This window comes from Gopherus flavomarginatus, chromosome 16 (genome assembly GCF_025201925.1).
Source record: "Gopherus flavomarginatus isolate rGopFla2 chromosome 16, rGopFla2.mat.asm, whole genome shotgun sequence".
Classification (NCBI taxonomy): Eukaryota; Metazoa; Chordata; order Testudines; family Testudinidae; genus Gopherus; species Gopherus flavomarginatus.
This window is the reverse complement of record NC_066632.1, coordinates 5,055,309-5,082,969: the sequence shown is the minus strand read 5'-3', so window position 1 is coordinate 5,082,969 and position 27,661 is coordinate 5,055,309. Positions and strand designations below refer to the sequence as shown.

Genomic DNA, 27,661 nt, shown 5'->3' with positions numbered 1-27,661 from the left:
CAATCTGCTGTAAATCAGATTCAGCGTCACCACTTTAGAGTCCATGGGGCAAAATCCATAGCTGGTGTAATATAATTGGTGTTAAGGGGCCACATCTCCAGCTGATGTAAATGAGCATTGCTCCTTGGAGTCACTCAGCCATATCTCCCACTGCTGTGTATTTACATAGTTCCATTGACTTCAAATAGCACAACGCCGATTTACACCAGCTGAAGATGTGGCCCACAAAAGTGATCATCTCTCTCTCTCTCTTTGATATCTGGGGAGTTTCTGTTCTGAGTGTTTTCTTTTTAAATAACAGAGAGATTGTTACAAACATTTTGCAGGCATATGCAAATTCACAGATCACCTCTACTGGAGCATGGCAGCCTGTGTGGGTTTCTCTTTTAGTGGACAGTACATGAGCGGGTTTACCACATTTACCAGGGGCTTGCAAGTGAAAGTGTGTTACACCCTGTTAATCAGTGTGAGAATGTATGTGCACATGCGTGTGTATGTGTATCTGTATATGTTTGTATGTTGACACCAGCTAAGGATCTGGCCTATTTAATTTAATGGACTTATTCATGATTTACACCCATAGATACAAGATCAGAATGAAACCTCCTCCATATCATGTTAAGGCTAGGAGCAGCAGAACTTTGGAGTTCTGATAGTCCTAAGTAAAGATCTCCAGAGTAGATTCTGATCTTAGTTACACTGGTGTAAATCCAGAGTCATACCTTGGAACTCAGTGGAGTGACACCAGATTTACACCAGATTTAAGACTGCAGAGCCTAGTTCTTTGGTTAAACACTTCAGTGTATGTATGTTGTGGAGTTTAGGCCATGAGCCCCTGGGAGGAAAGATGGTGAAGATGGGAAAACATCTTTGCTCCATCGAGCAGGAACATGTAATATGATTCAGCAAGTCAAGGGTTAAAGGATTACTTTAGGAGCTCTATCTATAGCAGATGAAAAGTCATTGCAAGCAACCCTTGTTTGGATGCCCTGGGCTCATGACCCCTGCAAGGCATCCCTAGGTGCTTCCAAGGTTAGGGTTACCTAGCTGCCTGTAAAGCCTGGGACACAGTAATTAGCTCAGGTTTGTCTGGACTGGTACTGGTTTCTTCCCAGAAGAATTGCAGTTGCCCTAGCCTCCACCTCCACTAGTGACTTTCATCCCACAATTCAGTGCTTTGTGTTAAGAAATTCCCACAAGCCCCTGCACCCAGGAACTACTGGACAGGTGAGTCCCAGAATGCACTGGAACAACCATGGCTGCAAGGGGTGGATAGGCCTGGTGAGAAACACAAGCACATATACTGTAATGATCATAATAGGACCCTCACATCTGAGCTCACAGCTAGTATGGGAAGCCTCCTTCTTACCCTAACCCATGATGCCTTCCTGTGTGGGCAGGACAGGGCCAGTTATAGGTGATGAGGATCACTGGGACTTAACAAATGTGGTACATTATTAGCAGGTGCAGATATATCCTCTTCTAGCCCCTTCTTCACAGCACTGTGGTTTGCTGCATCAATGACCATCTTATTTATAAAACAAATAAATAGATGCTTAAAAATAAAAGTGTTGCCAGTCTATACCTCCAGCCCTATATCTGCTACCGGGCTACACTCTGCTCCAGCAATCTGATGGGCATTATGGGATCGGTATCCCACAAAGCACTAGGGGTGAAACTGATCTCTCTGCAGAAGCCTAGCCCAAGGCTTAGGGCATAAGGAGGATTTACATGGTGCCTCAGCCGGGGGAGTGATGTGTATTGATGCCCACTTGCCAACAGCCCAGCTCATAGCATAGGCACACTTATCTGTGGCAGGGGCCTGCACTGGCACTGATCCCTGCTTCGGGACTGAGGTATCAATTGAGTTGTAGGATAAAAGTCTAGCCACCTATGCAAAGCCAGAGAAGGACTGTGTGTTTCCTCCACGAACCACCCAGAGCCAGGGCGTGGGGACACTGGCGCAGCTAGGACATAGGTCTTCCTATGGACTCTAGGAGAAGCTGCAGTGGGGCTGGCTGCTAGTAGAGACAGGATATTGGGCTAAATGAACCATGGGTCCAATCCAGTATGGCGACTCCTATGCTCTACAGTGTGGCTCTGAACCTTTCCAGACTACTGTACCCCTTTCAGGAGTCTGATCTGTCTTTCATACCCCAAGTTTCACCTCACTTAAAAAGCGCTTGCTTACAAAATCAGGCATAAAAATACAAGCTTCCCCGCACACTATTACTGACAAATTGCTGACTTTCTCATTTTTACCATGTAATTATAAAATAAATCAATTGGAATATAAATATTGTACTTATATTCCTGTGTATAGTAAGAGCAGGATAAAAAGTCATTGTCTGTATGAAATTTTAGTTTGTACTGACTTTGCTAGTGCATTTAATGCATGCTGTTGTAAAACTAGGCAAATACCCAGATGAGCTGATGTACCCATTGGAAGACCTGCGTGTACCCCTGAGGGTTCACATACCCCTGATTGAGAACCACTGCTCTTCCAAATGTGGGCAGTAGACCCATGCAGTTCACAGATCAGGTGACCACCTCACCACCACTCCACCAGCCATCCCGCGGCCATGCACCCCACAGCAGAGTTGTGGCAAAGCTACACTCCATGGCACACAACATGGGCTCCCCTTTTTCCTGGCTTCTGTGCACAACTGAGTTCTGCTGCATTTCAGGCTATTTGCATAACCTTCTTCATCCGAGCCCCAGCAGAGAGAGGAACTGAAACTAAGGGAGTAATACAACTGCCCTGAGCGAGATACTGAGAGCAAGGGAGTGCCTCAAGCAGAACAGGGTCTGGGGTTGGGGCGGGGTCTGTTGATTCAGCAGCAGCCCTCCTAAGCCCCCAATCCCCAGCAATAAAGAATGGCTCAGCAGGAGCTCTATGATAACTGGCTGTGCCCTCCACCGTTGCCAGGGAAGAGACCGGTGAGACAAACAGGTAAAGACAAAGTGGTTGGAAACAGTGCACCATCTTTAGCCAGGCTTAGAAGGGGCAGATGTGTATTGTGTTGTGGTTGTGGGAAGTGTGCAGCCATGTGCATTGTGGGCTGTGTGCAAGGGGCATGTACCTACAGATGTGTGTGCTTTGTAAATGTGTAAGCCCCATTTAATTTGGGTTATGTGGAGGGTGCATATGCAGTTGTATGTACTGTGCTTTGTGTACAGGGCTGTGTGCATACACATGTGCTGTTGTGTGAGCGAGTTTTGTGTCTGTGTGTGTACATGGGTGTATAGTACATCCATCTTTCTGTGTGAAGGGCTGTGTGCGTTCTGTGTGTATGTGCAGAGATGTGTGCCATTTGTATGGGAAGGTGATATTGTGTGTTTAAGTATGTGGTCATTGTGTGTGTGTGTGTGTGTGTGTGTGTGTGTGTGTGTGTGTGTGTGTGTGTGTGTGTGTGAGAGTGATAAAAGAGTGCAGATACTTGTGCTCTTTGTGGTGTATATTTGTTCAGAAGGGAGTGCGGTAAGATGGGGTAAGGTCAGTCAACCATAAACCCAATACATCTCCCACTCAAATCTAGTGCTAGCTGGGGAACCACACTGTGGTTCTCACTTGTATCAGTTTAGATCTCTGTGGAAGAAAATGACTTGGAAAATAATTGAGAAACCATAACCGACTGTGGGCTGAATTCTGCTCCCACTCAAATGCAGGCAATGGACTGATGGTATTAGCAGGCCTAGTTCCTCTGGAGCTAATAGAATTGCAATTGCTTGCACCCGGGTGGAATTTAGTGTGGCTGGATGTGGCCAGATCCCAAGCTGGTGTAAATTGTCATCACTCCATTGACTTCAGCTAAAGGACACTGATTTATACCAACTGGGGATCTGGATCTTTGTCACTAAGAGCATGTCTACATCAGAGGATATTTTGATTTGAGGCTTACAAGTGTTTGGGAAGATTGCAGGACATCAACCTTTACAAAGTTAACTTCTTCCAGTGAACTGGCAAGTAATTAACTCAGGTCATAAACTCTATTGTAGACAAGACCGAAGGTAGAAATAATATTAAAATGTCACCAGAATCAGATATGTCATGTCCAAGACTCTAGGACAGATCTGAGAGGCCATTCAAACCTATACAGATCGTGGCTGTGCTGTAAGATTGAACTGTGTTTTAACAATTTCTGGGAAGAGCATAACTGTAACCCCTGACCAGGCTGGATTCGTAACAGTGATGAGATTTAGGAGGCTCAAGGGAAAGCAAAATCTCCCCAACCACCTCAAGGCATACGGCCTCCATGCTCAAGATAAAATGCTTCTGAAGAGCAAATTTGTTTCCCTTTTGGAATACGCCAAGCATCAGGTATTTTCTAGGGCTGTTAAATGATTAAAAAAATTAATCACAATTAATCATGCAATTGATTGCACCGTTAAACAATAATAAAATACCACTTATTTAAATATTTGTGGATGTTTTCTATTTTCAAATATATGATTTCAATTACAAAGAATACAAAGTGTAGAGTGCTCACTTTATTTATTTTTATTACAAATATTTGCACTGTAAAAGGCAAAAGAAATAGTATTTTTCAATTCACCTCATACAAGTACTGTAGTGCATTCTCTTTATCATGAAAGTTGAACTTACAAATGAGGAATTATTATACAAAAAATAACTGCATTCAAAAATAAAACAATGTAAAACTTTAGAGCCTAGAAGTCCACTCAGTCCTATGCCAGCCAATCGCTCAGACAAACAAGTTTGGTTACAATTTTCAGGAGATAATGCTGCCCGCTTTTGTTTACAATGTCACATGAAAGTGAGAACAGGCATTCACATGACACTGTTGTAGCTGGCTTCGCAAGATACTTACATGCCAGATGTACAAAGATTCATATGTCCCTTCATCTTCAATGACCATTCCATAGGACACATGTCCATGCTGATGATGGGTTCTACTTGATAATGATCCAAAGCAGACTGGACCGATGCATGTTCTTTTTCATCATCTGAGTCGGATGCCACCAGTAGAAGGTTGATTTTCTTTTTAGGTGGTTCAGGTTCTGTAGTTTCCACATCTCAGTCTCAGTCTCTTTTAAGACTTCTGAAAGCATTCTCCACACCTTGTCTCTCAGATTTTGGACAGCACTTTGGATTCTTAAATCTTGGGTCGAGTGCTATAGTATTTTTAGAAATCTCATGTGGTACCTTCTTTGTGTTTTGTCAAATCTGCTGTGAAAGTGTGAAAATGAACATGTGCTGGGTCATCATCTGAGACTGCTATAATATGAATATATGGCAGAATGCGGGTAAAACAGAACAGGAGACATACAATTCTCCTCCAAGGAGTTCAGTCACAAATCTAATTAATGCATTATTTTTTTAATGAGCATCATCAGCATGGAAGCATGTCCTCTGGAATGGTGGCCCGAAGCATCAAGGGACACACGAATGTTTAGCATATCTGGCATGTAATGCAATGCCGGCTACAAAAGTGCCATGCGAACTTGTGTTCTCACTTTCAGGTGACATACATAAGAAGCAGGCAGAAGTATATCCCATTAATGTAAACAAACTTGTTTGTCTTAACAATTGGCTGAACAAGAAAATATGACTGAGACGACTTGTAGGCACTAAAGTTTTATATTGTTTTGTTTTTAGTGCAGTTATGAAACAAAAAAAATACATATGAAGTTACACTTTCACAATAAAGAGATTGCACTACAGCACTTGTATGAGGTGCATTGAAAAATAGTATTTCTTTTGTTTATCATTTTACACTGCAAATATTTGTAATAAAAATAATAATATAAAGTGAAATATACTGTACACTTTCTATTCTGTGTTGTAATAGAAATTAATGTATTTGAAAATGTAGAAAAACATCCAAAATATTTATGACATTTCAATTGATATTCTATTGTTTAACAGTGCAATTAATCATGATTAATATTTTTGAGTTAATCACATGAGTTAACTGCGATTAATCGACAGCCCTAGTATTTTCGGAGGGCAGTTATCATGGAAACCTTCCTGCTACACAACCTTTAGTCCACCAACCTCCACAGGAGATGGCACCAGCTGAATTCTGTGCTTTGCCACCATTGGATAAATAGGGCCAGATCCCCAGCTAGTGTTATTCTAGACTTGTCTGCCCTAGAAATGTTTGTTGCTTTAACTGTATACTGGTATTGCTAAAGTGGAAAACCTCGGTTGCATGAATGCAGTTATACCAGCATAAAAGTCTTTATCCTGGCATAGCTTCTTCTGATACGGGAAGAGGAATACGTTATATTGGTATAAGGCACCTTCCAACCAGTATAAATGCATTTACACTGAAGCTTATAGCAGAATTCGGGTAAAAAAAAAATCATGCCCTCAACTGACAGTTATACTGGTGACAGGTTTCAGAGCAGTAGCCGTGTTAGTCTGTATCAGCAAAAACAACGAGGAGTCCTTGTGGCACCTTAGAGACTAACACATTTATTTGGGCATAAGCTTTCATGCGCTAAAACCCACTTCATCAGATGCATGGAGTGGAAAATACAGTAGCAGGTATATATATATATACATATACAGTTATATAAGATGGGAGTTGCCTTACCAAGTGGGGGGCCAGTGGTATTGAGACAAATCAATTAACAGTAGAATACCAATGGAGGAAAAATCACTTTTGTAGCATATTGAGGGTGGACCATTTCAAACTGTTGACAAGAAGGTGTGAGTAACAGTAGGGGAAAATTAGTATGGGGAAATTAGTTTTTGTAATGACCCATCCACTCCCAGTCTTTATGCAGGCCTAATTTGATGGTGTCCAGTTTGCAAATTAATTCCAGTTCGGCAGTTTCTCATTGGAGTCTGTTTCTGAAGTTTTTTTGTTGAAGAATTACCACTTTTAAGTCTGTTATTGAGTAACCAGGGAAACCGAAGTGTTCTCCTACTGGTTTTTTAATGTTATAATTCCTGATGTCAGATTTGTGTCCATTTATTCTTTTTCATAGACACTGTCCGGTTTGCCCAATGTACATGGCAGAGGGGCATTGCTGGCACATGATGGCATATATCACATTGGTAGATATGCAGGTGAATAAGCCTCTGATGGTGTGGCTGACGTGGTTAGGTCCTATGATGGTGTCCCTTGAATAGATATGCAGACAGAGATGGCATCGGGGTTTGTTGCAGGGTTTGGTTCCTGGGTTAGTGTTTTTGTTGTGTGGCATGCAGTTGCTGGTGAGTATTTGCTTCAGGTTTGGGGGGCTGTCTGTAAGCAAGGACTGGCCTGTCTCCCAAGGTCTGTGAGAGTGTGTGATCGTCCTTCAGGATAGGTTGTAGATCCTTGAAGATGCACTGGAGAGGTTTTAGTGTGGGGTGGTAGGTGACGGCTAGTGGTGTTCTGTTACTTTCTTTGTTGGGCCTGTCCTATAGTAAGTGACTTCTGGGTACCTTTCTGGCTCTGTCAGTCTGTTTCTTCATTTCACCAGGTGGGTAGTGTAGTTTTAAGAATGCTTGATAGAGATCCTGTACTGATATAACTCTTCTAGTGTAGACCAGCCCTTGGTGTTGCTTTCTTGGAGTCAATGAGCCAGACTCCAGCTGAAGAAAAATCAGCTGTAGCTCCACTGAAGTAAATGCTGATTTACACGTGCTGAGAATCTGGCTCATAAATTGTAACAGACTTTTTCTTTGATGAATTTCATCTCTTTTTTTCCCCCTGTTGGTGAACGGTCTCAATTTCTGTCCTAATTACGTGTTATCCAAAATAGTTTGCTGAGCAATTCCTCAGCTTGTAAGACCATTTGCCATAGTTTGAAATCCAAGGACACATTGCACCATTTCCTTTCCCTGACTGGATAAATGTATCTCCATGGATCAGGTTTCTAGTAGTAAAGGTTAACACTTACCGGTTCAAAGCTTTCTTACCAATGCTGCTTTAGTTTGTTGTTGTCAAAGAGCTGCTGCAGTGAAGATGATTTGGTTTCACCAGTTTGAGGGCTGCCTCTCAGATTGTGGTGTCAGCATCAGATCTGAATGGTATCCTGTACATAATTCTCACTTCCTCCAAACAAATACCTTGTTTGCAGGGATCTACTTATTAGCAGGGGGACCAGCACATGGAAGTCACTTCAGATCAGGTGAGTCCATATTATTTCCTCCTCATGTTCCTTGGATCAGGCTTTCTGCATCTGGACCAGAACAGAGTCCTGGGCAATAGCATGGTGCAAAGCGATCCTCGATGAGATGCCAGTGTAGAGATGACTCTTCTCCCAGCTCTGCTGGTGATTTATATGCAACCTTGGACCTCTTCTCTCTTTGTGCCTCGGTTTCCTCATCTGTGAAATGGGTGTAACAACTTCAAACCCACCTTCAAACAGGTGCTTTGAGATCTGCGTATAAAGGGACTGATTCTCCTGTCCCACACACAGTTTTATTATTTGTATTACGATAGCACCTCAAAGCCTCACCTGCAATCAGGGCTCCACTGTGCTGAGTGTTACACAGTCACATCATCAGAGATAGTCCATGCCCTGAAGAGTTGACAGTCTAAATTTACAAGGCAGGCAAAAGTGACAGGACAGCGGCAGGAAGTGATTTGCTCAAGGTCACATGGTGGGTCAGTAGCAGAGCAACAAACAGCACCCAGGGCTCCTGAGTCTTAGACTAGTGTCCTATCCATGAAGCCACAGTGGCTTTTGGCTTTGCTCCGTAAACCAAACCTACTGGACCAGCCAACATCTCCTAACTTCAGCAGTTTCTACAGATTTTCTCCGTTATAAGGAAGAAGAGAATGAGGCTCCAAAAGAAATGAATAATATAACCATCATCCTTCTAGTGGTGAAGAGGGCAGTTGGTGAAATCTCACTGCAGGTGTTCTGTAATTCCAAAGCTACTAAGAGCTCCATGCCGGGATGTGGAATCCCCTGTGAATGTTCTCAGATGCAAATGATTTGTTCTAATCTAAGTATATTAGCTCATTGGGCCAGCTCCTCAGTGGATGTAACTTGAAGCTATGCCCATTTATACTGTTTTAGGATTTGGCCCAGATTACTGTACTGGGATTAATTCTTCTTATCTATTTAGACTCACCTGATAGTTTTTCCAACGAGGAGGATTATGACGATGTGTCCCTGTTCGAGATGGGAGATCAGATGCAAAAGAGGCTACCAGCTTATGAAGATAATATAGATATATCAAGCCAGAGAAGCAAGAAAGGCACAGGTAGAACCTACATCTTCTCCTCCTATTCACTCCCTGGCCTGAACTGATCCCTGCTGAAGTCAGTAGGGATTCACCAAAGATGAGCTGGGGCCCATGACTGCACGTGGAGTTACACTCCCAGCAGCAGCACCAGGGCCTCCCAGAGGGGGGGCAAGTGGGGCAATTTGCCCCAGACCCCGGGTCCCACAGGGGCCCCCATGAGAGTTTTTTGGGGCCCCTGGAGCGGGGTCCTTCACTCACTCCAGGGGCCCTAGAAAACTCTCTCGGGGCCCAGGCCCCTGGAGCTTCTTCCGCTCTGGGTCTTCGGTGGCGGGGGGTCCTTCCGCTCCGGGACCTGCCACTGAAGTGTCCCGAAGACCCACAGTGGGGGGTCCTTCTTCCCCAGGACCCGCCGCTGAAGTGCTGGGTCTTCAGTGGCAATTCGGCAGCGGACTCCCCCGCTGCTGAAGACCCCAGGCAACCTGAATCCTCTGAGCGGCGTGGCCTGGAGAAGCCTGCATATTTAATTGTGTGGGAATTGATACTTTCTCCAATGTCTGCACTTTTCTTCCTGTTTGCAGGGTTTTACGTGCTAGCTGGGAAGCCAGCATCTTCAAGTCTCCCAAGGACAGGTTAGTTGGAGTTCCTGCAGTCTCCTGTCCCTTGGACTCTACTGCCTGTGTTGCTCTGGGTAATTGGATTAATATGAGCTACGGAGCAGCCATCAGATGGGAATGACTTTTGATTGCTATAGATCTGGAATCAGTCAATCTCTCTAAAGCTTTTATCCTGCCACCCATATCTGACCACTTTCCACATAAAGTTAATAGTATTAGCAGAGTCCCTAGTGGACTTCATGGAGTCTCCACCACTTCTCCCTTTTGGTTTGGATTGAGACTGATGCCCTAGGGATTAAAGTCCTTGTATCCTTTTTCCCTGACACCCCACAGCCAACCCCATGCCTGGGGACAGATTGGAGCCAACGCCTTAGAGGTGAAAGGGCCTGTATTCCCTTCCCCAACCTCTGTCTTCTGATCTAACCATGAGACTTCACTCACCTCTCAGAGCTGGGAAGAGAACCCAGGAGTCCAGATGTCCAGCCCTAACCACCAGGAACCACTCTCCTCTCAGAGATGGAGAAAGAATTCAGGAGTCCTTAATTCCGGGCCACACCCAAATGTGACCACTAGGCCACACTGCTTCCCATTACTCATTTAAAAGAGTGAGCCATCATTATTGTTTTCAGGCAAGCCAACATGATTCTGAAAAGTTTAAATAACCACAAAGTCTTCCTTTAACATCAAGATCCTGGGTGAAAACCTGTCTTGGGGTAAATGATTCCAGGATCCTTCCTGCTAGGAAATGTTGAAAGTACAGGGAGGTACTAACCAGTGCTGCTCTCCACAGCTAACCCCATTCCTGACTCCAATCAAGGAATAGGCTACAGACCAAAGTCCATTGTGATACTGTATGTCCTGATGGGGATTTGTTTTGCAATGTGGGCAGTTCTCCTCTCACTGGCAGTGGTGAAATGTAAGTCTCAGCACAAGTTAGTATGGACACCTATGGGGGGGTGGGGCGCAGGGTGAGGGAGGGGCTTACTGATGTTATTTGCTTCTCTGAATTAATATATTTGTGCTAGGTCAGGCATGCCACAGGGGCAGAAGTGGGGAGAGAGCATCTCAGATAAGCAATTAACAGAAAAAAATCCATTTCTATCGCCCTCTCACTCACACACACGGATTTCAGTTACACTGGTGACAAAACACCATCAACACACACTATCTCACAGTAGTGCCAAAGCATCCCCAACACACGCTGATCTACTATGCTAGTGCCAAAGCATGCGCACACACACACACTGATTTCAGTGCCACTCGTGCCAAAGAACCCCCAGTATACACACTAATCTCAGTAACACTGGTGCAACAGCACTATACTCTGTGTCTCGGATCTAGCGTAAATCCAGAGTAACTCCAACAAAGTCACAATGCTGTAAACCTCATTTTATGCTGTCCTGAGCCCTGTCCTGACTTGGTATTACTTTACACCCACCTTGCACTGGTGTAAATGGCTGCACAAGGTTCAGGCAACAGGGGCTCAATCTCTACCCTTGCGAGCAACACTATTTTACCACTGAATGTTAAATGGGCTCGTGCTATTATTGAACATGGAGGATGAGGGTGGGGGAGTGCCTCCAGGAACTCCAGACAAATCCCTGCTTCAGTGATTCACCTATCAGGTCCTCTCCAAGAGAAAAGTTAGTGCCATATCCTCCTTCTCCCGCCTCTCCCCCCCCCCGTGTTCTTATAATTATTTATTATTATTACTTGTATTACAGTAGCTCCTAGAGAACTAGACCAAGATCAGGGTCCCATTGTACTAGGCATTGTACAGGAATATAGAGACAGGCAGTCCTTGCCCTTTCAGTCTAAATGGATGAGGGTACAGGTACAAAGTAAAAAAACCCAGAACATATGGCAGTGGTCTCAGACTAGGATCAGTTGACTTGGGCTTGTGGGGCTAAAAATAGCAGTGCAGATGTTCGGGCTCGGGCTGGAGCTGGGCTCCAGGACCTTCCCTTGTTTCAGCGGCCAGGGTCCAGGCTGAGCCTGAATGTCTACATTGCTAGTTTTAGGCATGCAGCGTGAGACCCGCGAGCCTAGCCAGTTGACCTGGGCTCTGAGACTGGCTACCACAGGTCTATTTTCTTTTTCTGTGTAGACATACCCTAAGGAAGACAAAGAGTGGGAGGAACTCTTGTCAATGCAGTTGAGTCCCATACCAGCAATCCCACACTTAGGGATCAGATACTGCTCTTGGTTACAGTGGTGTAAATCTGGAGTAACTCCACTGGGTCAGATACTTAGCTGTGTAAATCAACATAGCCCCACTGACTTAAAGGCATAAGCCAACCTCATTATTGGGTGGTAGGAGGAAACTTCCCTTGGAGTCAGGTTATCACCAGTGCACCTTCCCCCAAAGCAGCGGGTGGAGGCCGTTGTTGGAGACAGGATACTAGGCTAGATGAGATTCCTGATATGTTCCAGTGTGGTCATTTCTAGCTAGCTGAGGAGCTGGCCTATTTATGTTAGCATGAATGGAAAAAGCCATATTCTTTTGTTTCCTTTTTAGACTTGGAGATGTCAGAGGAGTTAAAAGTTTTAAACTGTAACCACTCGGAGAGGCTAATGAACGGTAGGTTCTGGGACTCTAGCTAACGCCTAGTAGGTACTTCTGGTTAAAAGTGGAAAGTGTTGGGTTTGAATTAGGGGTGGGTGGGTCAATTTGGCTAATTCTTTCAGGAATCCTTGGCCCATCTCTAGCACCACCCACTGAAGCATCTCAAAGCTTTTTGTAAATAATGTAAAAAGCTAAACAAACCACCCCCTAAATCTGATTCTCCTTTCATTTATATCAAGAAAAGAACTATTGACTTCAATAGAGTTACTTCTGATTTACACCAGAATTACACCTTTGGACCTGATTCAGCTCTCACATCAATTTATATTAGTGTAGCACCACTGACGCCAATGGAAGTAGTGCAGGTGCTCACTGGTTTAAGTGAGATCAGGATCAGACCCGCTGAGCTTAATGGAGTTACTCCTGATTTACACTGGATAGTATGAGAGGAGAATCAGATGGAGAAACTGAAGCTGCAAGAGGCAATGGATTTGGTTAAGGTCACACAAAGAGACTGGGCACTTAGAAGATCCTCAGCTGAAGTAAATCAATAAATGCCAATTGACAACAATTGAGGTTTATTGTTATCGCTTATCTGTATTGTGGTGCCACCTCATGGCCCCATCCCTACTGTGCCAGGCACTGTGCAAACATACAAAAAGATCACGGTCCCTGCCCCAAACAGCTTACACTCAAAGTCAAGAAACATCAGATGAAAACAACAAATAAATGGTAGGAGCACATGATCACAATGAAAAGGAATTAAGGATCTGGCCTGTCATGAGGAAGTCTGCCTCTCATGGAGCTAAAACTGAATTTCAATTATTACTTGCATTACACCAGAGTCAGGGGTCCATTTGCTAGGCACTGTACAGGCACATGAAGAAAAAGAGCCCTTGCCTGCACAATCAAATGACAGAGGGAAAAGAGACTTGCCCAGACTAACAGACAGAGGTGGGAATAGAACTGAGATCCTAGCTCAGGGCCTCATCTGCTAGACCATGCTGCCTACTGCCTATTGCTTCAGATGATGCTTTGCACTTTTCAGTGGAGCAGGACCTGGCTGATGCACGAATAGAGCGAAAGAGAATCATGAGCGACATGAACAAGAACTATAAAGAATTGTCGGATTTCACAGGTACGTCAGGCATATTTTCATCACTGGTATTTTCTCATGGTCTGTTCGTGGTACCAGTGAAAACTATGTTGATTGTTATCAATTTTACCCCAAGAAGCATCAAAAGGGGCTGGTGAATGAAAGTCAGTTTCTGCTCTTGTATAAATCCAGAGTAACTCAGCAGAAGACTATTGAGTCACTTTGAGTTTATGGCCGTGTGAATAAGAGCAAGATTTGGAGAAAGAAGGATTCTAAGCCAGGCAGAATCGAAATAAAAAAGGATTTACAGGTCAAAATGGCTCATGGAATCAAATTGGAAGAGAGTGAAATTGCTGGAAAACATGTGACACACTCCCAGTGAGCCACCTCACTAAATAACCAAAAAGCTGCTTTCTGCATAAGCCAGAGTTTCCAGTGGTAAAGCAGGGCTGTCCTGAATTCTGCCTTACAGCATCCATCTGCAATGCTCTCCCAGAGCCTATAAAATGTGCAGCCGGCTGGAAGAAGTTTGAGAAATCATGCTATTTCTTTTCAAATATGACTAACGACTGGATGGATGCAAAGCAGTTCTGTACTGATCAAAACTCTTACCTGGTTATCGTTAACAATGACTACGAACAGGTAAGCTATCCCCTCTGTTTGCTATAGTATGCCGTTCAGAATGGAAAGAGTGAGGCATAAAGATCCTGCTTTCAGCTCCATCCATCTCAATTCAGAGTAACTCCAGTAAATTCAGAGGTGTTTCACAAGTTTGCACCGCCTCATCTTCCTCTCTGGCTGATAGTAGCTGCAATTAAGTTACATTGATGAGAGAAGAGAATCAAGCTTGGGGTGGAGTTTGTGACTTTTGTCACAAATGTGATTTGAGATTTGACCAGATCCTGAGATTTGTAAATCATCATAGCTCTACTGAAGGCGATGGAGCTCTGCCAATTTAAATCAGCTGAGGATCTGGCCCTTTTGACTTCAGTAGAACTACACCAGCTGAGGATGTGGCCCTGAAAGCCCACCTATGCTTCTTTTAGAGCACTAGGGAGGAGGCTATGGGGGAGGACGTTTGTCAGAGACGTACACCCTGCCCGACTGGGAACTCCCAAACTAATCTCCCCTAAGGCAGTGAAAAAACATTCAGAAGGCCATGACTTTTGATCGCTAGACAGCTGGCTGACTTACAAGTGAAAGGCTGTTGAGATACCATGCCGATGGGTGCATTAGAATTGTACAGACTGACCCCTCCGTTTCACCTTGCCAGTCCCCAGAACCATCATTCTGACCTTTTTCATGTTAAATTCTTTTCCATTCTAGGCTTTTTTAAAAGACTATAATAAACTGAAAAGGACATACTGGCTGGGACTGAGCGATGCAGTGGAGGAAAGGAAGTGGCAGTGGGTAGACAATAGCCCGTATTCTGTCAGGTAAGCCCCTTCTCATACAAATCCCTTAATCAGAAAATTAGTCCCAATACTTGGGAGTTTTGAAGCCATGGATATATCTGTTTTGTCTATTATCTCATGAAAGGGGAATGGGCAGGATAGGCTCAGACCAGACACTGACCCTGGGAAGCAGAGGTGCAGAACTGGGGCTGGAATCTTAGTATGGGAGGACTCTTTTACATAAATTTAGTGCCAATAAAAAGTACCCTGGAGACTGAAGTCCTTTGTTTATCTGCAGTGAAGGTACAGCCCATGCAGCAGCCGAGAAAGCCCCACTTCTGCCCCAGCTTTTCCTTGCCAATACGCCTCACCTCTGCCCTGGAGGGACTCCTCTGGTGTGAGAGGGAAGTTCAGTCTCCATAGCCTATTTCATCCTTGGCCTCTTTGCCCTGATGGCCAACATATTTTTGTGAGTGAGTTTCTCATAACATCTTTCCCGTCCCAGTGTTGGTGCACAGGGCAGAAACCAGTCTCTTCCATACTTATGGTGTTGAGATAGCCTATTCTGCCCTCCTTGCTGAGGGTTCTTAAGGTTTTTCTTGGGTGTCCTTGATTCCTCACACCAGTCAGTTTCTATTGGCAGCTTCATGTGGGAATCTGTGTTGGCATCCAGAGTACAAGCCCCACATATGTCCAGCACTTCCTTCTGATTCTGATGGAAATAAGCTGTTAGTTGTTGATTTCTCAGATATCTTCATTGTGATGAAGTTTTTTTCAATCAACTCTCAGAATCTTTCGTGAGCACTAAATTTCCAAAGTTGTCTAATTTTCTGTGTAAGATTTTAATAAATCTCCAGGTCTTGCAGCAGTATGTTAGCACCGAGATTACATTTCAATTGAAAATTCTCAGGTTTTGTTTTAGTACTATCTCTCTTTGATTTCTATATGTTGCTGAGTTTAGTAAGTGCTGTGGATGGCTTTACTATCCTTGATGTCACTTCCTTCTTGAGGCCTCCGTTGGCTAACTTTCTTGACATTTTTGCATTCTACAGTGATGTTACTGATTGACATCTGGGTTTCAAGGATGTGTGTTTTAGCATAATTAATTCTGAGCCCCATGTGGCGTGCTATTTTTGCCACATTTTCTGTCTTTGTTTTTAACTTTCTGGGGGTATTGCTCAGTAACACAATATAATCAGCAAAGTGTAGGTCTTGGCATTTTGCCATCTACCCATGCAATATCAGTGTTTGTGTTGCTAATACACTTCTTTTTTCATTATCCTGTTTATTGCAGTGACAAACAATGGTGGAGATAAAATTCAACCCTATTTGATGCGGTCCACAATGAACCAGTCTGTGGTCTGGTTGTTCACCCTTACAGAGCACTTTGCATCTTTATACATGGCTTTGATGTTGCTTATGACTTTAACTGGGATTTTGTAGGATTGAAGAATGTTCCACAATGTATGTCTGTGCAGGCAGGCAAATGCCTTTTAAAAAAAGAAAAAAAATTAATAAAATTGATGAAGAATGGAGTTTGCTATAAAGGTTCTTAGTATGAATATCTGTTCTACATAGGATCTTTTGGGCCTGAATCCAACTGGTTCTTCACTAAACTTTGTATCCACTGCCTCTTTCATTCTGTGTAGCATCACACTGCAGAAGGCTTTCCCTACAACAGAGTAATGTAACTCCCCTCCAGGTGTTACAGTCAGGAAGATCACACTCTTTTGGGGTACTCTGACAATGATTCCATAATTCCACTGGTCAAAAGGAAACCCCTTTTTTCCCAAATGTCATTGAACATCTGTCAATTTTGGTAGTATCAAATACTTTCAGGATTGCTGCTATAATTTGGTCATCCGCCAGCACTCTTACTTTTCATATTTTTGACTGCAGCCTGTACTTCTGACATCTTTATTGGATTGTTGTTAATGTGAAGCTGATCAGCTTCCCTTGTTTCATCAAACATGGGAAGCTAAAATGGGACTGGGTCTACTGATGACTTCTTTGAAATGCTCTGCTCATCTGTTTTAATTGGTTCTACTTCAGTTGTGAGCCTTTTTCTGTCTTTGCTTTTTATTGGCCCATGTCTGGTTTTGAAATTTTCACACAGGTTTCTGAGCACTGTCCACTTTTCTTCAGGTCCAGTCTGTGTCTCACCTCTCTATGCCTCAGGCAGTGCCTCAAGCCTGTTTCTTAATTCAAATTGGAATTTCTCACGCTACGCTTTTGTTTTCGGTTTTATACTGTTCATTTTCCTTTCCCACTTTCTGCTTAGCATTGATCGTTCTCAATTTTAATTGCAGTTTAGCAATGCAAAGATTGTGGTCACTACTAACCTTTGCTGCTCGATATGTCCTTACATCTTAGATGGATTACTGGGATCTTGAGCTAGTGTGGATGTGAACAATCTGACTTCTCATTTTGCCTTCTGATGAAATCCAGGCTTCTGTGTGTATTCCTTTGTTAGGGAACAGTGTACTTGCAAGAACCAGGTCAGTGACCAAGCACAATTCAGTGAGTATCTCACCATTTTGGTTGATGGTTCCCAACCCATGCTTCCCCATTGCTCTTTCCATTCCTGAGTTGTCACATCCTATTTGTTGCCCATCACAAGGAGTAAGTCATGTGTAGGTATTCAGTCGATCACACTTTGGAGATAATTGTAGAATTCATCTTTATCCTCAGCACTATGTTCCTTTGTTGGCACTGTATAATGGACATTTTTAAGAATCTGGTTTGGAATCTGGCACGTATGATGTTTTGGTTAATCAGTTCCCAGCCAGTGAGTGATTTTTCAGCAGAATCTGTCAAAATGAGAGCTACTCCCCCATGTGTTTGTTGTCACTACGACCTGAGTAAATGAGATGTTCTTTCTCTGGCTTGAAATGCTTCTTATCCGCACCTATCAACCTGCTGTCACTGATGCTCAAGATTTCAAGTCTGTTATTGTCCCTCTCTCTCATGATCTGCAAGATATTTGATGTTTGAAACGTTGTTCTCACATTCCAATGACCACTCTGCAGGCCAGCATGACACTTCTGGGGGGGTCCTGGCTTCCACCAGGAGCCTTCTTGCAGCATGAGGGGGCAGCAGTGTTCACTTCTAGTGAAATGTTGAGATATTTTTACTAGGCTAGGCGCAGTTGCCAACTTTCACACGGTAAATAAGCACTCTGACTTTCGCAATAATCAAATTAATCCCGTTTCAAAACAAGGCCAAAACAAGTCAATCCCTAAGAACTAGGCTGTCAAACAATCAAAACAATTAATCATGCAATTAATCACTCTGTTAAACAATAATAGAATACCATTTATTTAAATAATTTTGGATGTTTTCTACATTTTCAAATATATTGATTTCAATTAGAACACAGACTACAAAGTGTACAGTGCTCATTTTATATTTATTTTTATTACAACCTAATACAAGTGCTGTAGTGCAATCTCTATCATGAAAGAGACTCTGACTCTCTCCCCCCCCTTACCCCTGCTTGCCAGGAGCCAATAAAAAAAAAAAAAAAAAAAAAAAAGGCAGCAGCAGCAGCAGCAGCAGCAAGCTGCAAGCCAAAAAGCTAGCCAACAAGCAACTCACAAGTCAATTAAGCCAAAAACAAGCCCAAATTCTGTGTTTTTGTCGTAGGTTTCTCATGTCTGACCGGCAGCCCCACATGCAGGAAGTGGGGTTCCATTATGGTGGTTTGTTGTTATTCTTCCCCATTGTTATATGGACTTATCCCTCCGGTAAATGAATTGACACTAAGGAACAAATTGTGACTTAGCCTAAGTGGGTGCATCTCTGCGGATTTGCATCTGCTTTCACCAGACCAGACTTTAGTCCTAGGGATTCATTTCACAGAGGCCACCAAAGAGCCATCAGATGGTGACATCTCCAGTTTGTTTAGTCAACTGGTCCAGTAATTTAGAACTGGAACTCTCCAGTGTTCAGAGCAATCTAATCTCCCCTGCCTTGGAATAACTCTTGCTGGAGAGTTGCCACTCTTGCCAGGGTTTGAGTTGTTCTACAGAACCTTCCCCTCCTACAGCTCCTTCCCAGTAAGTGCCCTTCCAGTGCCCTCCCAGAGCATCTCCTTGTGATACAGCAAGGCCCTGCAGGCACTCTTCCCTCCGTTCCCTCTACGGCAGGCCTGCACAACTCGTAAAGCGGTGAGGGCCACATTACTCCAAAGAAAACAGCTGAGGGCCAAAACCCCCCAGCCCAGCGGAAACATCCCGGCCCAGCAGAAACACCTCGCCCCCTCTTTCACCTGAAGCACCTGACCAGAGGACCAATCAGGAAACCAGATTGGTCCTCTGGTCAGGTGCTTCAGGTAAAAGAGACATTAACCCTTAGCTATCTGTTTATGACAACAACACATTAGTAGGCATTAGAAATCACCTATCCCAACTCCCAAATTACTGCTCTGTGCAGACAAGTCCTTAGATACAAGTAATATTTTCCAGTGTTTATTGGATAAACTTGGAATTTTTTTCTTTTTGTATCGTGGTGTTTTATCAGCCTTTATCTGTTACAACTGAAAATCAGAAGACCTATGTGTATACACTAAATAAATTAGACGCCAGGAGAAGGGGAATATTGTTTAAAGATTCTGGAGGCAAGTGATTTATTTCTGAATCCCCATAGAGCAGGCCTGCACAACATAAGGCCTGCGGGCTGCATGCGGCCTGCGGAGGCTCACTGTGCGACCCGCGGTGGGATTCAAAAGGCTCTGAGCTGCCCGCAGCGGTGGGGAGCCCAGAGCCCTTTCAATCCCAGCCGCGGCCAAGATTCAAAAGGCTCTGGGCTGCCCACAGCAGCGGGGAGCCCAGAGCTCTTTATATCCCAGCCGCAGCCGGGATTCACAGGGCTCTGAGCTGCCAGTACGCTGTACTGGGATGGCCCAGCTCCCCCAGGGGGCAATATAAAAGGCCTGGGGCTCCCAGCAGGGGCTGGAGCCCCAGGCCCTTTAAATTGCCACTAGAGCACCACTACTGCAGCCCTGGAGTAGGGCTGGCTCCGGGGGCTATTTTAAAAAGTCCGGGGTTCCCATCGCTTCTACCGCCCCAGCCATTTAAATAGCCACCGGAGCCCCACCACTTCCCCAGGGTTCCCATGGCTATTTAAAGGGCTGGGGCAGTAGAAGAAGGGGAGCCGCGGGCTCTTTAAATAGCCCCCAGAGCCCTGGGGTAGCAGGGGTGGTGGTCTCCAGCTGCCTTTGCTGCTCTGGTCCTTTAAATAGCCCCCAGAGCCCCACCACTTCCCCAGGGCTCCCGCAGCTATTTACAGGGCTGGGGCAGTGGAAGCAAGGGAGCCCCAGGCCCTTTAAATAGCCTCTGAGCCACGGGCTGCTGCTGCTACCCTGGTGGGGGAGGCAGGAGGAGGGGGCACTCACCATACAGGAAGGGCTGTACCCCCTGTACCTGCACCAGCTGCCCGCAGCCAATCCCTGCTGCAACCCCTGCTGCGCCTCCTGCCCTGCCTTCACCAGTTCCTGTCTGCAGCCAGCCCTGCACCCACTGCCCGCAGCCAGCACGTCTTCAGCCAGCCCCGCACCCCCTGCCTTGCCTCCAGCCCTGCACCAACCCCTGTCTCCAGCCAGCCCTGCACCCCCTTCCCTGTCTCCAGCCAACCCCTGTCGCACCCCCCTGCCTGAAGCCAGCCAGTCTAGCACTCCTTTGTCTCCAGCCCTGCCAACCCATGCTGCACCGCCCCTGTGGCCCTGCCTGAAGCCAGCCAGCCCACCCCACACCCTGTCTCCAACCTGCAGCCAGATCCTACCTCCAGCCCCCTTCCCCCCCCCACCTCCAGCCAGCCCCATGTCCGCTGGTGCCCTGCAGTTCCCAGGGAAGTAACCCTGCACACCTGCTTCAATGAGGTGGGCAGGGAGCAGCTGGGACCCACACATGTGCACCCTAGCACACCCTCAGGGAGTAGCAGAGCTCATTTCTAGTTCAGACACATCTTTTTAAAAAAGAACTTTAGGTAGGGTTTACATACATCTGTATTTTCCCAGACATGTCAGCCTTTTTGGTTTTCAAAATCCCCATCCGGGAGGAAAATACGGATGTATGGTAACCCTATTGGTACAAAAAATACATACTGTGGCAGAACTTTTTATACGGAACAGATTGCTAAGAAATAAAAGGCTTTTTTTTTTACGTTTTTTTTTTCAGTCATCCCTGCCAGGGTCCCGCACCTCCTAAAGCCGGCCCTGCCAGCCGCGGACGGGATTCAAAGGCTCTGGGCTGCCCGCAGCTGTGGGGAGCCCAGAGCCCTTTAAGTCTCAGCTGCAGCTGGGAATCAAAGGGCTCTGGGCTGTCCGCAGCGGCAGGGAGCCCAGAGCCCTTTTAATCCCAGCCACGGCCAGGATTCAAAGGGTTCTCGGCTGCCTGCAGAGATTCCTGGCCGTGGCTGAGATTTAAAGGGCTCAGGGCTCCCTGCCGCCACAGGCAGCCTAGAACCCTTTGAATCCCAGCAGCAGCTCCAGTGGATGGGCTGGGGCTGGGATTTAAAGGGCTCGGGCTCCCCTCAGCAGTAGGAGCTCTGGGCCCTTTAAATCCCTGCCCCAGCCCTGCAAAGCTCCGGGTTCCCCCAGCCGCTGGAGCCCCGGGACCTTTAATTTGACTCTGAGGGCTCCCAGCCACCTCTTCAGCTGGGAGCCCCTGGCTGATTTAAAATCAAGTATCACCTCCCCACCCCCAACCTTCCTTTTTGGCCCACAGCTGTTTTGGTGGGGTGGCGCTGGGGAAGGAGGGTTTGTTTCTGCAGGGCCGGGAGGTCCGGGGGGGGTATCATAACCTTAGTCCCAGATTTGGACCTTAGCGTCCAAAATATGGGGGTTAGCATGAAAACCTCCAAGCTTAGTTACCAGCTTGGACCTGGTACTTGCTGCCACCACCCAAAAAATTAGAGTGTTTTGGGGCACTCTGGTCCCCCTGAAAAACCTTCCCTGGGGACCCCCAAGACCCAAATCCCTTGAGTCTCACAACAAAGGGAAATAATCCTTTTTCCCTTCCCCCCTCCAGGTGCTCCTGGAGAGATACACAGACACAAGCTCTGTGAATCCAAACAGAGTGACTCCCCCTCTCTGTTCCCAGCCCTGGAAACAAAAAGCACTTTCCTCTTCACCCAGAGGGAATGCAAGATCAGGCTAGCAAATTCAACACACACAGATCTCCCCCTGATTTCTTCCTCCCACCAGTTCCCTGGTGAGTACAGACTCAATTTCCCTGAAGTAAACAAAAACTCCAACAGGTCTTAAAAGAAAGCTTTATATAAAAAGAAACAAAAATACATACAAATGGTCTCTCTGTATTAAGGTGACGAAATACAGGGTCAATTGCTTAAAAGAATATTGAATAAACAGCCTTATTCAAAAAGAATACAAATCAAAGCACTCCAGCACTGATATTCATGCAAATACCAAAGAAAAGAAACCATATAACTTACTATCTGATCTCTTTGTCCTTACACTTAGAACCAGAAGATTAGAAAGCAGAACTACTTCTCCAAAGCTCAGAGAAAGCAGGCAGACAGACAAAGACCTCAGACACAAAATTCCCTCCACCCAAAGTTGAAAAAATCTGGTTTCCTGATTGGTCCTCTGGTCAGGTGCTTCAGGTGAAAGAGACATTAACCCTTAGCTATCTGTTTATGACAGTTGTGCATTAACTGGTCCGTGTAGATCCTGCTGGTATGGACTAAAGGTTCCCGAGTGCGCTTTAACATATTGCTATTTGAAACAAAACTGTGTTAAAGTGTGCCCAGGGAATATTATGAAGAGATGAGTTACAGTATATACACATTACTAATTACAGTATATACATAGAGAAAGCCCTGAAAATCCCCAATGTTTGTAACTCAGATATTGCTAAAAATAAATTCCCTAAACTGAAATTAATAAGCCTCACAGACCAGAAGCCTTATTAATACAGCTTTGCCCAAAATAGCTCGTTGTTCAGTCAAGGGTCTTTCTAGCCCTCCTTCTTGGGATGGGGGATTTCAGTCCTGCCTCCCCAGCCCATAGAGTCTCACCTCAGATTCAGGGTTTTCCTAGGCCTCTTTCTTGGGGCCAAGGGGATTTCCTGTCAAGCTTCTCCAACAGCTTCCCTTATTGGCCTGTGTTTATTACCTCAGGCTTTAAACCAGCTTCTCCTCCAGCTAGTCCTTTTTCACATTAGACCTTTTTCTCCCTGGACTGGGAAAGCTTAGCTGACATCAGCCTTCCACTTCCTGCAGTGTCTCCCTGTTTTGAAGGAGGAGGCAGAATATATGCAGACCTCTTTCCCAGAGCTGGTTCTGCTTGGTTAGGAGAGGGTGGAGCCTTGCCTCACCATCTCTAGAAGACTTCTGGTTCTGGACTCTTAAAAAAATAGCACAGGTTTTCACCAATCACAGACCCTTCCCTGGCACCAATTCTCCTCTTCCCATAGCTGCCTTTGTCATTTTCCAAGAACCTGGGGCGCTAAACCTTAAAAGGACGATGCCACAGGATAGGGATGGGATGACCACTAGGCCCTACCACCCCGACACTGCAGGGCAACCATTGACCCATTGATATGACTGACATTAATTCCCCTCTTGCTAACACCAGTGCAGCTCCAGAAAGCCAGGTTCCTAGCTCGTGTAAACTGGCATTCCTGCATTTACATGTCCACTTACATTAGATGAGGACCCGAATGTACAGATAGAGGGACTTACTGGTGTAAAAGGAGAATCAGATCTGTAGCGTTATCAGAACCAGATGTACCATGGGACCACTGGTGCCATGGCGCAGGGCCAATGTTCCGAAGGGGCCCTGGCCCGGCCCACTTTTCTCCACTCCCCGCCCACAGCTCTCTCCTGTGGGGGCAATGGGCAGAAGCTTGGTCCTCCTGGCTCCTGCTGCACCTATTGGGTTTCTGGGAACTGGGTGGGCGGAAGCCCGCCCATTGCTAACGGATCCAACCCCCAGCCTAAGGGGAGGATCTACAGGACCTCAAAACATCTGATTCCGGGGGACAACTAATAAAAGAACAGAGACAGGAGTGCAGTCAGAGGGTCATAAGAAGGGAGCCTGACGGGGACACCGAGCAGAGAACCCCGTACAGCACCCACTGCTCCTCGAAGGCGTCAAGGGAGCTAGTGGGTGCCCAGAGGAACTCCGCCCGGATATGTGAACGGACTAAGGATCGGAAACAAGCCCCACAGTCACCGGAGTCTCCATCGGCCAACCTCCTCTCCCTGGCTGCGTAGATGGCCATTTTAGCCAGGGCGAGGAGGAGGTTGACCAGGAGGTCCCGCGACTTTGTGAGGCCACGGATAGGGAGTACATAGAGAAGGAGGTGAGGGGAAAAGTGCAGCCAGAAATGTAACAGTAGATTGATGAGGAGCCGGTATAGGGGCTGCAACTTGGCGCACTCTAAGTAAACGTGCGCCAGGGTCTCCCTCGCGCCGCAGAAGGGGCAGGTGTCTGGGACAGGGATAAACCGCGCCAAGTAAATGCCCATGCTCACGGCCCCATGGAGGAGCTGCCAACTGATATCCCCGGCGGGCCTTGGGACCAGGGTAGGGTATAGGCTGGCCCACCGGGGCTCCTCACCCTCCAGAGGTGGCAGGAGGTCCTGCCACTTTGTGTCGGGGCGGGACACGAGGGTGAGGAAGTGAAAGGTGTGGAGCACAAGCATGTAGAGATGTTTCCTTGGTGCCGTTTGGAAGTGGACCGGCTGCAGATCGTGCAGCCTGCTCGTGGAGAAGGGGCGGGGGGCCGGTCGGGTCCATGGGGCAGGGGCCCGATGAAAAGGTCCAGAGGGCTCAGGGTAGGGGGTGGGCGGGGCATGCCCTCTGGCAGGACCCGATCGAGGTAGGCCCGAGCAGCGGGCGGCAAAGCGGCCTTCACCTCCTGTAGTATGCGCCGGGGAGTACAAGGTCTGGAGAGCCTCTTATGCCGAGTGAGCGTCAGGGGATCCAGCCAGTCTCCCCGGTCGTAATCCAGGAGGTCTCCAACCCTGGTAGCTTCTGCAAGGACCAACCTCTGGTGCACCCAGGGGACTCCGCCACCTGCACACGGAGCTGGGGGTTGTGTAGCAGGGGCTCTGCAAGGGGATCTGCCCCCTCGGTGGCCGCCACAGACCTGGTCGCAGAGAACAGCTTCCAGGTCTGGAGGAGGTCCTGGAAGACGACCGGGAGCCTGGAGAGGTCTCACAAAAGACCCCTCGGATCGAGATAAAGGAGCTGCCGGTCGTATCGGAGCCCTCGGAAGCGGTGTAGGAAGGCGTGCGCCAGTACTCTCCATGCCGGACTACTTGCACCATAAAGAAGCCTCTGCAGTGCCTGGAGGTGGAAGACGTGGACCTGAGTGCTTAGGCACTTCAGGCCCTGCCCTCCCTCCTCCAGGGGCAGGTGGAGTACCCCTGCAGGGACCCAGTGCAGTCCTGGCCAAAAGAACTCCAGAACCACCCTCCTGAGGTCAGCCAGGAAGCCCGGGGCCGGGACTAAGGTGTTGAGCCGATACCAGAGCATGGACAGGACTAGTTGATTGAGCACCAGTGCCCTCCCTCGAAGGGAAAGGCACCAGAGGAGTCCTGTCCATTTCCGGAGCCGCTCCATCACCCTGCCCTGCAAACCTTGCCAGTTCTCCAGTGGAGACAGATGCGTGGCGGAAAGGTAAACGCCGAGATAGAGCAGCGGACCCGCACTTCACCGGATGGCCTGAAGCGCGGGTGGGAGGGAGCTTGCCTGCCACCTGTCCCCGACCACCAGGCCAGAGCTCTTGACCCAGTTGACCCGGGCGGAGGAGGCCGCCGAGTACACAGCCTGGCAAGCCTCCACCAGAGCCAGGTCGCCCAGGTCCTGGACCACGAGGAGCACATCATCGGCATACGCTGACAGGACCAGCCACAGTTCCAGCTCTCGAAGCACTAACCCCATCAACCTCCTGCGGAGGAGAGAGAGGAAGGGCTCAATCGCCACAGCGTACAGCTGACCCGAGAGGGGGCACCCCTGCCGTACTCCCCGCCCGAAGCTGACCAACTCGGTCAGAGTCCAATTGAGCCTGACCAGACACTCTGCGGAAGCATACAGCACCTGGAGAAAACCCACAAACTGGGATCCAAAGCCTAACACTTGCAGAGTGCCCAGGAGATACCCGTGGTCCACCCTGTTGAAAGCCTTCTCCTGATCCAGGGACAGACTGGCGAATGACAGACCATCCCTGCACCCAAGCTCTAAGAGATCCCAAACCAGATACAGGTTATCAAAGATGCTACGGCCTGGGACGGTGTAGGTCTGGTCTGGGTGGATCACATCCTCCACCAGCATGGCCCCCAGCCACAGCGAGATGGCCTTGGCTACAATTTTGTAGTCCGTGCTGAGGAGCGAGACGGGACGCCAATTCCGTAAGTCGCGGAGGTTCCCCTTCTTCGGCAATAAGGCGAGCACGGCTTGCCTGCACGAGAGAGGGAGGACCCCGCTCTGCAAGAACTCGGCCCAGACGGTGACCAGGTACGGGCCGAGGACGTCCCAGAACACGCAGTAGAACTCCATGGTCAGCCTGTCCATGCCTGGAGATTTGTTGGTGGGCACGCGATGGAGAGCGTCCGAGAACTCGGCCAGAGAGAGAGGCAGCTCTAGCCGGTCCCGGTCACCTGCGCTGACCGTTGGGAGCCTGTCCCAGAGCACTCTGTGAGCGGCAGGATCGGTCGTATCCAGAGAGAAAAGATGTGCGTAGAAGGTCCTGGCCTGCTCGCACATCTCCGCCAAATCTGTGACAGGGGTGCCGTCCTCTGCCAGGAGGCAGTGACATGCTTCTTGGCCTCCCTCTTTTTCTCCAGGGCATAGAAGAAGCGGGAGCCGTGATCCATCTCCCAAAGGAGGCAGATGCTGGTTCAAACAAAGGCGCCCCGGGCCCAATGATCTTCGAGGACCCAGAGCTCCTCCCGCTTCTCCCGGCATGCTCCGCAAAGGGATGGATCCTCGGGGCTGGCAGCCAGACGCCTCTCCAACTCTAAGACCTCCCGTTCCAGCTGCTCTATCGCCGCATCCCTCCGTCGGCTGATGCCCTGGGTGTAGTCACGGCAGAAGAGCCGGGCGCACACCTTCCCCACATCCCATCACCGCCGCGCCAAGAGAAAGGCGCACCAGTGCCCTCGCCAGGCCAGCCAGAACTCCCAGAAGGATGCCAGAAAAGCCCCCATCCTCCAGCAAGCTGTTGTTAAAATGCCAATAGGCCGGCCCCAGCCTCTCCTCACAGAGAGAGGCTGTCACAGTGACAAGGTGGTGATCTGAAAAAGGGGCCAGCCAGACGCTGGAGGACTGGGCCCGTGAAAGATGGAAGCGTGACAAGTAGATGCGGTCCAACCGGGAGTGGCACGACCGGTGGGCTCCCACCCAGACATAAGTAAACGTGGAGACATCGTTCAGGTGGTGGTCACGCCAGACGTCCACCAGGGAGTGATGGTTGACAATCTCCTGGAGGACATCTGCGGCGGCTGGGCTCTGCTCGGTCCCCGAGTGGTCCCGCTCCTCAAGGATGGTGTTAAAGTCCCTGCCCAGGATGAGGCATTCATGCGGATCCAAGAAGCCGAGGAAGGCAGACGCCTGCTGATAGAACCGCAGCCGCTCCGGGCCCAATGTCGGGGCATAGATGTTCATGAGGTTGACCACGAGCCCCTCCATGCGGACCCGGAGGTGCAGCAGGCGGCCCGGCACAGTCTCGGCGACTCCCAGCACCTCGGGCCGTAGGTTGGGGAAGAACAGGGTAGCCACTTCAGACCTACGGGCTGTGAGACGGCTGAAATAGACCCTGTCCCCCCCACTCCAGCCGCCAGCTGGCTTTGGCGGCCGGATCCATAT

The 27,661-nt window shown here is 47.6% G+C and overlaps 1 protein-coding gene and 1 long non-coding RNA gene across 4 annotated transcripts in view; one reads left to right on the top strand and one right to left on the bottom strand.

Annotated features, from left to right (window-relative positions):
- LOC127035303 (uncharacterized) overlaps nucleotides 1–27,661 on the bottom strand; it is a 70,824-nt gene that overhangs the window by 22,725 nt on the left and 20,438 nt on the right. The window lies entirely within an intron of this gene.
- LOC127035287 (CD209 antigen-like protein E) overlaps nucleotides 2,774–27,661 on the top strand; it is a 30,524-nt gene continuing 5,636 nt past the window's right edge. Inside the window, exons 1-9 of one of the 3 annotated variants that reach the window (XM_050924995.1) lie at nucleotides 2,774–2,953; nucleotides 8,041–8,091; nucleotides 9,038–9,175; nucleotides 9,736–9,786; nucleotides 10,562–10,687; nucleotides 12,290–12,352; nucleotides 13,386–13,475; nucleotides 13,906–14,075; nucleotides 14,760–14,869. In XM_050924995.1, the coding sequence (XP_050780952.1) occupies nucleotides 2,878–2,953; nucleotides 8,041–8,091; nucleotides 9,038–9,175; nucleotides 9,736–9,786; nucleotides 10,562–10,687; nucleotides 12,290–12,352; nucleotides 13,386–13,475; nucleotides 13,906–14,075; nucleotides 14,760–14,869 (875 nt within the window). In that variant the 5' untranslated portion in view covers nucleotides 2,774–2,877. The remainder of the gene's footprint in view (nucleotides 2,954–8,040; nucleotides 8,092–9,037; nucleotides 9,176–9,735; nucleotides 9,787–10,561; nucleotides 10,688–12,289; nucleotides 12,353–13,385; nucleotides 13,476–13,905; nucleotides 14,076–14,759; nucleotides 14,870–27,661) is intronic. The other 2 variants (XM_050924996.1, XM_050924997.1) reach the window with 2 other exon arrangements.